This window comes from Amphiura filiformis, chromosome 7 (genome assembly GCF_039555335.1).
Source record: "Amphiura filiformis chromosome 7, Afil_fr2py, whole genome shotgun sequence".
Lineage (NCBI taxonomy): Eukaryota > Metazoa > Echinodermata > Ophiuroidea > Amphilepidida > Amphiuridae > Amphiura > Amphiura filiformis.
In genome coordinates, this window is record NC_092634.1 from 57,028,041 (window position 1) to 57,041,517 (window position 13,477).

At 37.4% G+C, this 13,477-nt stretch overlaps 1 protein-coding gene across 1 annotated transcript in view; it reads right to left on the reverse strand.

Moving 5' to 3' along the window:
- LOC140156506 (tumor protein 63-like) overlaps positions 1-13,477 on the reverse strand; it is a 91,832-nt gene that overhangs the window by 76,294 nt on the left and 2,061 nt on the right. Inside the window, exons 2-3 of the mRNA XM_072179449.1 lie at positions 2,794-3,014; positions 1,474-1,645 (exon numbers count right to left, since the gene is read on the reverse strand). Coding sequence (XP_072035550.1) covers positions 1,474-1,645; positions 2,794-2,900 — 279 coding nt within the window. The 5' untranslated portion in view covers positions 2,901-3,014. The remainder of the gene's footprint in view (positions 1-1,473; positions 1,646-2,793; positions 3,015-13,477) is intronic.

The window sequence follows — 13,477 nt, forward strand, 5'->3', positions numbered from 1 at the left end:
AGTCCCAACTGTGCCCAAGGATTGTATGCGCACTTGTTTTATCCGGATCCATACTTGCTCTCACAGGTTTTCTCCGGGATCTCCGGTTTTCTCCTGCTTTCAAAAATCGGCGATTAGTTGTTTATCAAAAACTTGGGGAGCTGCACAGATAATTGGTGGATGTTACAATCTAAGTGCGGATAGGTTTGCACTACAACCAGCCACGGCCTAGTTGATGCAATCTGATTGTGATGATTCACCATGGCAGTGAAATAACAGTGCTTTGAATCTTCCAAGATCTGGACAAAGGCGCTATATAAATCCGAAATTTATGGGTGTATGGATTTCAACAGGAATAGCCCATTGTTATGCTGCTATCAGACAACCACGAAACATAATACCTGCGGTGGAGGCATAATTATAATATTGCAAATCAGGGTCCAGACCAGAAATGCACCAGATGAAGAGTACTTTTTCCTATAGAGGTAGTCATTGTGACGTCAACGCCACCATCTTGTGGGTACGAAGTGACTTGTTGGCAAGTTGCTAAGATCACCGCGTTGACGCTTGACTGAAAAGGTGCGTCACGTGCTGCGACTTCCGCGTTATCGGGGCCGTAATGTATAACGCATGACATGCAGAACGGCAGTACCCACAAGCTAGCGGATCCCACGGAAAAGGCTGACGGCCTCTATAGATGTGAAGAACAGAGGGATCCTTTTCTTGCTTGGTGAATTATTTTTCTAACTTCTTTGAAAATTGAATGAGTGTCATCTTCAAAGGCAACTCTAGAATCAATAGCTGAAACTTTGTAAACACAAAACAAACATTACATTTATACAGGTCTTTCAATATCGAACAACAATGAACACCAGTTTGTTGATAAACAGCAAGATAAATTTCTTTTGAACAAAACAAAATATTTTACTAACTATTGACCTATGTTAGTGAAACGGGACGCAAATTTGTGACACGTTTAAAAACGAACGCCAAAAAGAAATGGACATGGTTTGAAAACCAAATCTAATTACAATCAACGAGTGAACAATCTAAGTCAGCCATAACAGACCATGCAGTGTAACAGACCACACAGTATAACAAAACCATGTCATCAATTGGGAAAATGCAAAAATCTTTAGCAAGGAGTGTGATGCTTAATGCCAGATATGTCAAAGAATCAATATGGATCAGGAGGCGAGGATCCAACGTCATAAACAGAGACGAGAGGGCACTACTTTAAATCATTTATGTATGATCCTCTCCTGACTGTAAATACACCCTCTACAGTCAGTCAGTCAGGATATATGTCCTACCGAAAGTAAGGGTCTCCCTATATCATTCTGATGATGCATATTGACCATGAATCCATGATAGACGAAACCATCAATAGTGAGTAAAATATTTGGTTCAATATTTTGTTCAAAATAAATTTATCTTGCAATATCGAACAAGTTTCAGATTTTTAATTTTTAAGTCATGTCAACTCCAACTTACCGTACTGTTTGTGGTGCTGAGTATGTCATCGTTGTCACTGGTCTGCATGTCGTTTGGGGTCAGCTCACACCTGTCCATGTGCAGCTCTATGTGGTTCTCCTCTACCGTATCTCCTCCATTATAGTCATTGAAATTCCAATTTATAGGCGATTGCAAAGCCTGCGTCAAGCTTCTGTGTAAGAAATCAGACCAGAAGTTTGTTGACAAATAATTTCTTCATTCACTTACTACTCATGCACAGTGATTTTTTGACAAGAAATCCAATAATATGCTAAATGGACTACATGTTGATATGCATAGTTATAGTTACAGATCTTCAGCATTTTGGATAGTAGGCATGCCTGGAAAATGTTAAATCCAGGAAGCTCTTCCAGGAAATGTTGGCATTTTAGAGGGGACATTTGACCACTATGGTGTAAATTTTGTTTCCCAAATACAAACTTGGGAAATTTTATGCATCTTCCTGGCAGGGTTTGGAATAGCCAGGTCCCAAGGCTGTACTTAGACCTGATGGCCATCCCCGTGCTGTCCTTAGACCCAATGAGTCTCCAGGCTGCCCTTAGACCCAATGGCCGTTCCGACCTGGGATTCATACTGCCAGCGATGGTCATCATATAGCGAATTACCAGTCATATTTTACATTATCAATATGGCAACTGGCTGGAATAAAGTGAGTTCTGGTTCACCTAATTTAAGATGGAACCAGGACTTACTTTGAGCTTACCAGGATTCACTGTTTTTTGGTATTTTTAGGGGATTTTAAAATATTGAGAAATACCGGTGTTGCTTTGGGATACAAAGTATTGCATGGTCTGGTTCTTTTCATCAGCCATGAGCGACGTCAGGTGAGTCACGGGCGTAGAACAACACCTGTTAGATTTCACCTCTTGTGACATGATAAACACATAGTACCGAAATCAAAACTCACTTGCAAGTACTATACACCAAACTGCAACCAATCTATATATCATTCACAATATTTTGGCCCTGTAAGAAGGTTCTCAAGGTTTGTTCGCAAAGATTACTGTCCAACCTCTCTTATCCAACTGTGATGGGACCAAGCATTGGCCGAATTAGTCAAAAATCCGGATAGGTGAATTTTATGTAATTCTGCATTGAATGTCTGAAGAACTAACATTAATACTGAAAGATGTTGTTTGAATGTCACATAGTATGCCTTCTAATGTTTCAGTGCATGAAATCAAGCTCTTGAAGCATTAAAAACATGTTATCCTATGAAGATCACATGTCCGAATAATAGAGAGATCTATCCGTAAAAATGAGGTGCGGATAAGGGAGGTTGGACTGCTTTCTACCTACCCATTGCTAGTAGTATTAGACAGGTGGTCCCAAAGAAATGAAAAGGTATCCTGCGAAAGCGGCAAGCTGTTTTGGGATGCGTTGGGTGGCTTCTCGTCCCCCGACATATTATCACTGTTTTTTAATGAAACAAAAACCTGATAATGATGCTACAAGGGGGCGGGGATTTCCAGCGGGTTGCAGTCACTCTTCCTCCTGCTACTATGCATTTACCTTGTAGCCTGTAAAATAAGAACAAAAAGAAGAAATGTTTGGATTAATTTGGTTAGAGATTTACTATGCGTGTGCATGTACACAAACATACATGAGTGCACATAAACAAGATTTACATGTACAACTTTTCTGTCCATTCCCCACGATAAACCTCTAATCACACATCCCTTCTCATCTGTTTCCATCATAACAATGTAAAATCTTCATCACCTGCTTTATCAAAACAAGTAAATTCCCAAGTAGTGGGTTGTTATTCATGTTAGAAATTGAATACCTGAGTGGAAGAAGGGCCCAACTCCATCAAAACTGTTTTTGAGATATTAAGAAAAAACTTAATATTTGGAAAAGTTTTATAGACAGAATGTTTTCATCTTCAGGGGACCTGTTATACATGAACATACAATATTACATACATTCGAAATTATATATGATGTTTCCATGGTAATGGTACAGGTCTTAATACAAGCTGGAGTTGGGCCCTTCTTCCATTAATATACTGCAAGTGCCAGTTCCCGTTAGCAGAAATTTGGTAATTATCCATTAATTGCACAAGTAGAAGCATGTAATATGTTAACAAGATAAATTATTGTAGTGAAAAGCAGATTTCATTGATGAGCAAAATTCCTATTTAACCCAATATTTGTGGAAGAAGGGCCCAACTCCATGGAGTTGGGCCTTTCTTCCATGAAAACCATGATTAAGTGTATGTGGAAGACTATTTAGAGAGTGCATTTTGGCTCATCTTTCACACACAAGGAAGAACAGTCTGCTGGCAATAAAATGCTGGGTCTAACTCATTTTTGTAAAAAATTGGAGTTGGGCCCTTCTTCCACTCAGGTATTCAATTGAAACTTGCAGAAAACAAAACCACTATATATCTAGTGTCACTTCCAGAACACCAGTAGGAAAAAAATATTTTCTCATCCTTGCACATATTAGACTGAATATTGGATTCCCAATGGTACACAAAATATATTTCCCCAATAACACACTTTTAACTCAGAAACTTACACCAAGGCAAAGAGAAGAAAACTAGCTATCTCAATCAAACCCAATGATGCTGGCTCAAGCCAGTGACTCTATGCAAAATATGTTCCTTCCAATAACACACCTTTCTCTCATAGAGCAACAAATTATTCATGACGATGCGTGAGATTTTACTAATTTTCCAGCTTTTTGCGTGAGCTTTACTACCTTGGCGTGAGATTATACTACCTTGGCGTGAGACCGTGAGAAAGTGACCCAATGCGTGAGACTCACGGCCAATGCGTGAGAGTTGATGACAGCCCTGAATGCTAGTCTTGCGACAAGTCTCAACTTGCTTCTGAGAATCCTACAAAGTTGCGCCAACATTTCAATTTTATGTTCTCAAATGATGCATTTTTGCTTTAAAAATCAGAATTTATAAAACAAATGGACATTGTGACCTTTGTTCTAATTGCAGCCGACACCCTTCAATGCTTCGTTTCTGAACAGGAGACAAATGCATAAGCAAATTGACAACTTGCCAAAGTTTTTGCACATGTGAACATTTATCACTTTCTTGATTGGATCAAGATTTCTAGAAATGCATGAAAAACTTGCTCTAGTAACTGGTAGCATAAGCCTACACACACACAGCATGGACACAAAATAATAACAATACTTTGGTCTCATCATGCTAAAATCAATCACTTTCTGGGACAAATTTGAGGAGTATGGCACAGAAAATAATATTTCTCCCCTATGTCTACACCAGTGCTGTACGGTGCAAAAACTGATTGAGGAGCCAATGGCTTCTAACTTTATCAATTTAGGCGCCCAAATTTTGCTCCCAAGTAAAAAAACAATTTTAAGTTTTTTTAGGCTTACTTCCATATCCAGTTCTGGGTTCTACTAGGTTCATTAAAAGTATCAACTGCTGTTGGATTCCCTGATTTAATTGTTTCATTGTCATCCTTCTTGTTTCCCAAAAGCTCCATCAAATTCAAAGTTTTTTTTGATTTTGACGCCATCTTGAGTGCTTAAAAACAATCAAAACTTTTGACCTATCCTATATTATCATCCATCCCATGTTTTGCATTTGCTGGCGATTAAAAGCTTCAACAGTTGGTCGTCATTGGCGCCATGGATTGAAGGTTTAGTCGCATCAGAAAAAATCTAGTCGCCAATGCGCCTAAAATGGTCGCACCGTACAGCACTGGTCTACCTGTCATGATTATTCAAATAAATTATTTTCAAACAAATTATGCCTTAGAATTAATTATATTGGCAAGATTAGTACCGGTATTCAAAATAGATCAATACTTGATTATTAGCACTACATTTAAGACCTAATCAATAATCAACTGTTAACAGTCCGACTTGTTGCCATGGCCAATTTGGCTTTTGTCCAGGACTTTACCATGAGCTAAAGCTGGAATCCATAAATTAACAGCTTCAAACATGGATTCTCAAATATTACCTTCAATCTTTCTAAAATGTGAATGTTCCACGGACCTGCCTCCCTGTACACCAATTAATAGTAATAATAATGAGCCAGATTAAACAAAAAATGGCAAAATTTATGTAAAAGCAGGCTAAAACTGCCCACAGAATCACACTAAAGTATTAACAATATAAGCTTACCACGCTTACAGGATACTGCAATGGCGTTATCTACACTGCATGATCAACAGGCAGTGGAGGCACGTACTGATAGATCTTCCTGAATTGACAAGAGGACACCGACCTTAACTTTCACCTTGTTGTCAAAGTAGACTCAAAGGGCAGCCAAGTCAACAAACAACTCGAACAAAACATCCAAGTTCAATGAACCCCAATAGGTTACAAGTCACACACCAAAAATAGTGGCAATCCTTTTTAAAACGAATAGAATTTTCGACTACTAACATTTTCTGCAACATGTACATGTATGTATAGAGGCAGCCATGATGGGTCATGGGTCAAGGCTAGCAAATATGCAGGGTGTCTGAAAAGTCCTAAATCAGTTATTATTCAGATCTTAGTAGCTCTTAGTCACAAGTGGTCCACAGGGGTAAAGCTCCATAAGCTCTGGTTTTTATAATTTTAGGTTTAAAAATCTCAAAGATGTTTGAACACATGATGCAATACATACAATTACAATTGATGTCAAATTCAGTGTTTTCTGGTTTGGTCTTTGTTTTCCAGTTTTGTTTTGTTTTTTAATTTTAATGCATTTTACACACTATGAGTTAGGTGGGGAAAGTTTTTTTTAGTGTTGGTAGGGAGAAAGTTTATTTTTTGCTCATGTAGTGGGTGAAATTTTTTTTCCCAAAAAATTCCTACCCCACCCTTGAAGTCTAATGGTGTGTCCCTAATGTGGACCTGCCCCCCCCCCCTGGTTGTCCACTGTTGACAATGTAATGCTGGTTTCATACTTTCTGCCCCTTGCCGCTGAGCAGTGTGACGCTTCATCATGCCGCTTGTATTTCCGCTCCAAATATTTATTTTGTTCTCATTTAATTCAACTCCCTGCGATGCTGCCGTGGTGGAGTGACTGGCACTCAATCAAAATGAGCTTCCATAAGCTTCCTTCCCAACTTGAGCCGTAACAAACTAACATTTACTTGATCGGTAATGGCAGCCATTGTTGCATCGCAGTTTCGTCAAGAGGTGGCCCACGAATACATGTCCTAGACAGGTGTTTCCTTATAGGTACACTGTAAATTACCAGACACTAAATTTAGGCTGGGCAAAATGTTTAGATTTTCACAATGTACTCGATATTTCACAATGTCCTCAATACAACTGATGCACAGATACATGTAGTTAATATCGTCTCATCACTTGAGTATTGACAGTTAAGTTCTTTAAAGTCTATTCTTGAGCAAAAATTTCAGTTTCAAAAGTTGAATTACAATTATCAGTCAGTGATCTCAATCTATAAACCTGGATTTTAAAATATGATACAAACCTATAACCTTTATCAAGATGCATAAAATTGAAAACAGAAAAATTGCACAAATAATTTTCAAAAATCAACCTTCCCACATCATCGAACATGACCCAGTATTCAAAGGCCAATGCATTGCCATGACGACGGTTGCCAAGGATTATCACCGATGTGTTCTCAAAGTAGTGATTGCCTTGTACGTCATCCTCCCAGCCAACGACTGAGAATCTGACCAACTAACTGTGTTGTTTCTAGACATTTTCAGAAATTACAATGTACATGATCTTGGCTGAATGGCAAGATTTTTAACTTGATATTGGTATCCTGTCTAGTGTCTGTTTCCATATCTCTTCTCTGTCATAAAATGAATGAGTGGTCATAATTGTATCTTTCCATGGCTGATTATATGGATCAATAAAGCAACACAGACCTGTAAAATTTTATATGAATATGCCTGTGTGTGTGCGTACGTACCATACAGGCAACGATTAGCAAACACTTAATTATTACTTAACCCTGATTTCATCACTAATCCAGAAAATCCCTAAAACTTTGAATAAAACAACAGTTTATCCACCAATAATAACATTTGTGATAAAATTGACACAAAAATTGCTTACCGACCTAGTCATTGTATCACCTCACACACAGCGAATTCTGCAAACAAACTACACACCAGTCTCACGCAATGGTGGCGCTATAACACTTACAAACACGGACAGTATTAGGCAGGGTACAAATCTGCGGTCAACTACCGTTCAAGGTTAAGGCAAAAAACAACGTCTCATGTGCATGCAGGCAACGTTGCCTTAGAGATAGACAAGCATGACTCGGGCTGGGCTCCGTTGTGCAAATTCGCACAGCAACAGTGGCAATATTTTTAGAGCATATAATCATAAGGGTGACTACGGTTCTCTTTTGTTTGCCAGTACAAATAAATTGCTTGAATCTAAGTACATATATTGGGTTGGGTTGGGATAGGAATTAATGATTCATCCCATTCAGTTTCCAAGGTCAAGATACTGCTTTTGTTTCTCTCCTCAATTGTGTGGTTCTTTGTTCTGTGATTGCTTGCTAGTACAGATTGCTGGGCGTGATAATGGAATACGACTCACGAGTCGCACAAATCATACAATGATACGGGTGAATTAAGATACAGTCTACGTCTGAAAGCCTTAGCGATGTTTTCAGAGCTTTTCAGTCAAGGTCAATGCAGATGGAGCTCGCGTGATTCGCATAATTTGTGATGTGCATTGAATTGGCAATCTGAACAGTGCCCTGCCCTGAACATTTCCTTTGAATACATTAAGCATTATTGGATGTCGTGGTTGAGATATTGTAAGCGTACATCATTTCAACAATCATCATGAACACCCACTGGATTTTAATATTACGAACTAAAAAATATTCACCACTGAAGAACTTTGGAATGCATTTTACTAGAGCACAATCATCATTAATTTAAAAAAAAATGTCCTTTAAAAAAATATAATTTTTTTCATTTTTGTATTTTTAATTGTATTTTTATTATCACTACTGTATCTTAATTTTCATATAATATTATTGCATTCAAAATGACAGACTTACAGTCATTATTTGATTCCTTTCCATCTATCTTCAAATGGTTAAAAGTAATTACATGGTAGTCTAATTCCAAGCCATATTCTCTCTTTCCTATAATCAATGATTCCATCCTTCAATCCTTACTATTATTACATTTTAAAGCTGGTTCTGTTTTGTTTTTGTTTTTTCCAATTATTTGAAAAACAACCAGATTTTTTTTGTATGAATGTGCTAAGACATACCGGTACTCAACTTGAATGAAAATTGAATTAAAATAACTATTCTTTTTACATCCTAAAGACTTGATACAAGACCATCCCATCAAAACCTCATGATCACAGTGGCTGCACTCAGTTGGTAAGCCGGAGTAATATACTGAACCACAGGCTAGCCCTGCTCTGTCTCTCTCGACACACACACACATAGTATGCACAACTGCATGCTAATGTGATTGGCAAGCTTGACCTTATGCATACAATGAATTTACTCCATCAATGGCTCTTCCTAGAGCTTCAATCTGAACATGACTCGAACATATTACCAAATGAGCTTGTGACTCCCAATTAATTTACACATCTTGTCTTTTTTTGCTCCATTTTCACATAAAAAGTCTAATTTTCATCAATTCATAATCATGTTTGATCCCCCCAATTTCTGATCAATCTATTTGAATACAAATATTCACCTAATACTGATAAAAACAAACAAATACATTTTCATCAATTTTTTGTTTTGAAAATTACTTTATACATTATACTACATTATGATTATAAATATATTTCAGTTCAAAAAATAAAACCATTGTATCATATCTGGTCACTGGTAGCACAGCACTGTGTACTGCTATCTACTGAAGATAGCATATGGCCTTTTTCATTTCAATGAAAAATAATCACCAGCCTTTTGTACTGAAATCCAGCCAGGTTTATGGGGAAATAAATTTAATGATCCCATCAAAACAAACACAGTTCATTGTACGGTACTGATTTAATAGCTCAAAGTTGCATGCATCTGGACAGTTAGAGTCATCAACATAATAATATATAATATAAAAAAAACTACCCACTTTATCATCTGTCGAACAAAGAGACTTTTTCACCGCTATTTCTAGTAAAAGAATACTAAAAAAACAAAAACATTATATATTGCACATATATTGGAGGTCAACACATATTTATATTTTGATTCATTATAAAAATAGATGCATTCACATTTCTATCAGCCTTACATGGTTTAGCTAGTATGTATGTTAACAGATGCAACTGACATCATCATCCAATTATCTGCAATGTTTACATTCAATTTATCTCTACCTGCAAATGTTTCAATAAATTCATCTGACAAATTTACATGACAATAAAAGCAGTAATGACTGAAGCATGTTGCACAACTCACAGCTTGCAAGCCAGATTTGTGCCAGTCAGTGTTTGGCCAGCTTTTAAGTTAATCACCGTTACGCTTTCCTAACCATCATCATTCTCACGATATATATTTTATTCACTAGCTCCACCACGCTCAGCAAACAAAGGGAGAACTCATTAGCATAAAGGAGTACCGGCTGCGTGAGAATCGCATGCATTATGCATGGGGCATCTTCCCATTCACCAAATCTATGAATTGAAGATGATATTGAACCCCGACATGGTTTAACTAGCTACTTAATAATTGCATTATTAAATCTTATCAGATACGAGCTTTAATGTTGCAAATATGTAATTCTGAAAAAAAAACCACAAGTGAAAACAATCATTTCTACAATTTACCAAAACTTTCCTCTCTGTTCAAGCAAGATTTACAACAGACGACAAAATGTAAATCAAACAAAGAATTTGATACAAATCACAATTAAATAGTATCAAGTTTGGTTTGACTGTCAAAGTTATTTTTCACAAAGATATGAAACCTCAAACTAAGGTGAGCTAACTGAGCATGTTATTTTTGCAGTGTAAAATTGTCATCAGTAATTGGATTATTGTTTTGTTTTGTTTCAAAGAACTACACTAGGTCGCATATTTGTGAAGATTTTGGTATAAAAATAAAACTATATCTGTTCGTAACATAGCATTAGCATAGCATTAGTGACATCAGCGAGCCACTCTCTAATATCCATGTTTGGGTTATTTTAGCAGGCAGTGCTAGTGCTAGTGGAATATTGAAAATTAAAAAAATTTTGCTTGTCAAAACCAAGCCAAATTTTAAGTTTGCTCGGTTACCAAATGTGAAAAGTGAGTACCTAGTCTTGAAAATTACACACACAAAAATATAGTTTAAAATATCAAGCTTATTGGATATCCAGGCCATCCAACATCAGCTAGGATTCTATAAGAACCACCCCCATTGCATGCTGCTAATTTTGTGCCAATTTCCATTCCTCCTTCCATCGATGGTCAAGAAATTAATCCTTTTCCGTATCTTCTCTACAAAATCTAAACATCGCGGTACGTGGTTTTTTATAAGGGTCAAACCAAATAATGCATGTCCACACTTGTCATTTCCCGTAAACAATCGCGCAAGTGCAAGTTCACACAGCAAAAGATCCTGGTTATTACAACCCCAAACGAGGCAAGAAATCAAAGTTTAAATCAAGCAACAATTACATCAAATATTAATGCTCTGAAAACCATTATCACCTTTGTGGAAGCAAACATTCTATGTTGGTAATCACCCTATAGTATCACAAGGCTTCCCTATGTTTGGTGATTGGTAAATCCGTAACCATGGAAACCAGTGTTTTGTCCAAATCTGGTTTTTTTTTCAAAGCCCTCACTCACGCTGTTTGGGTTGCATGTCCATACTTGCCACAGACCAATGACCACTGGTTGTAGAAGAAGAGCACTCTTCCATACACACCCAGAGGTTATGACCAACAGTCTCATTCCCAACGGCTATGCCATCATATAACCCCCACTGAACAATCATTGCACAAAATTTGACCTCAAGCTCATGCTATGAGTTTTTGTACAATGATTGTACAAGCCTATTGGTGTTAAAGAACTTTGTCATGAGAGATGAGGATGTTTAATCCATATTCTCCTAAGATGCTTTAATTATGGATCACTTCTAATATTGCCTACAGAACCTTTTCACAAATAATTATTATTGATCAAGTGCGAAAATTAACCTAGTGTCCTATAAGGTTCCCTTTAGGAGCAAGTTGTTACTTCTATCACATGGATTTATTTGGGGGAAAGGCGGCTTAATCCCTGGAGGCTTTTTCTTCCCAAGGGTCAAACATTGAACCATCCTTTTTTGATTTTGTGATTATAAAATGGGGCTAAAAAGTGCATTTTTTCAAGTTTATTATACTAAATTTCTAGTTTCTTCTCTAAAAAGTCAGAATGCAAATTGCTCTACCTTGCCCATACCACTGTGTGTCCAACGTATCCCATAAATTGGGTGGTTCTCTACAATACTGTGAGAAACAGTGAGATTTAACTGATCGGAAGGTAAAGTAAAAAGCCACCATAGAGTGGGTACTAGTAATCAGCAAATTGTCTCAATGAACATAAACAAAACTTTGCTTCGATCAGCTGACTGTAGATTATAGTACTTCAATTATACTATCAGTTTTTGTACTGCATTTTGCAATGTTTTTGGTTAACAGTTTCTTAGTTTCAACTTGAGATTTTCTGCAAGACTGAATCTTTAACCACCTTTTCTGGACAACTAATTGGTCGATTAGCGTGTTACTCACCAATCGGGCTGGTGATTTTAGAACTTCACTCGCCCGACCGCAAATTCACTCACCACCAGCGACTGGGCAGGTGTTATTTTCTATCCCTGGTTAAAAGTAGTTTGCTAACTTTCAAAAGCAGAGCTGCAAGGATAGGTGCAGTACATGGGAAGTCTGTAGTACTACTGGAGACTTTCAATGCTGCACTGTGAACTATGGCATTTTCATTCACATTTATCTATTATCTACTATCTGACTGGCAAAATAAAAAAGCTTCTTCATAAACAATCTCAAGAACGCAAGTGATATCATGCTAGTGATGCTAAATTGCTAATCATATGACCAAATATTGCTCTGGTCCGTACTTGGAATGACCATTCACACACACATCATTTTATACCAGTCACCAAAAGATCCCATCAGTTGAGTGTTGCACACTGACAATATTGTACTGCCTCAAAGCCCTGAAAGACTGCCATTTTATGATACCATGCAATACCAATTGATACCTATTATTGATCAATCTCTGTTGACTCACTTTACCATTCACTGCCAGGTATATACATTGTATCAAACCTGTCACCATAAGACCATGATATCTCAGTCAACCTTTGCTTTGCTTAATAAATCCTATTAGGTCTACATCCGGCCCACTGCATGATTGATCACACATATTGTCTATGTTACTCTGCATGCTACTACATACCTCATCCACAAATGAAACAAATGGATGCCCCCCCTCGAAAGGCGGATACGAAACGTGAGTGGCCAGCAATCACCACCAAAAGTACTGGAGTAACTGGACTATCTAAGAATAATATCAGATAGCTTGCGCATCTGTGAGAAAAGGCAGTGATGTAGAATTCAGCAGGCATGAGCACCACATGTGAAATTGACATGCCCAACCCCAAATGCCATGTTTTTTGCCTTCAAATGCAAACAATCTCATGTATTGTTGGGTACGAAAGGGCAGATTTTCAATCCACTCACTGTTTAACAAATTGTGTTTAACCCCATGAGAACTACCTGCCGAATGGCCACATTGAATATTGTGTCCAATTTTGAACCAATCAAGGAGGGTACTAAATAGTTCAAAGCCTAGTCAATAGTCATAATTGGCAATTGAAATGTGCATTTCAAGTTATCAACCAATCAGAAATGCTGTTAGATGACCAGTAGTGTCCAGGGGTTAAAGTGTTGCTACATGCCTTTATATCTATGCCTCTAACATACATTACATATTCTGACCACCTGCATGTGATTTATTCTTCAACTAGTATTTTTTTCGTTCCATTCCTTAGCCTACACATAACCATACAAACGCATCTCCAAATCTTATG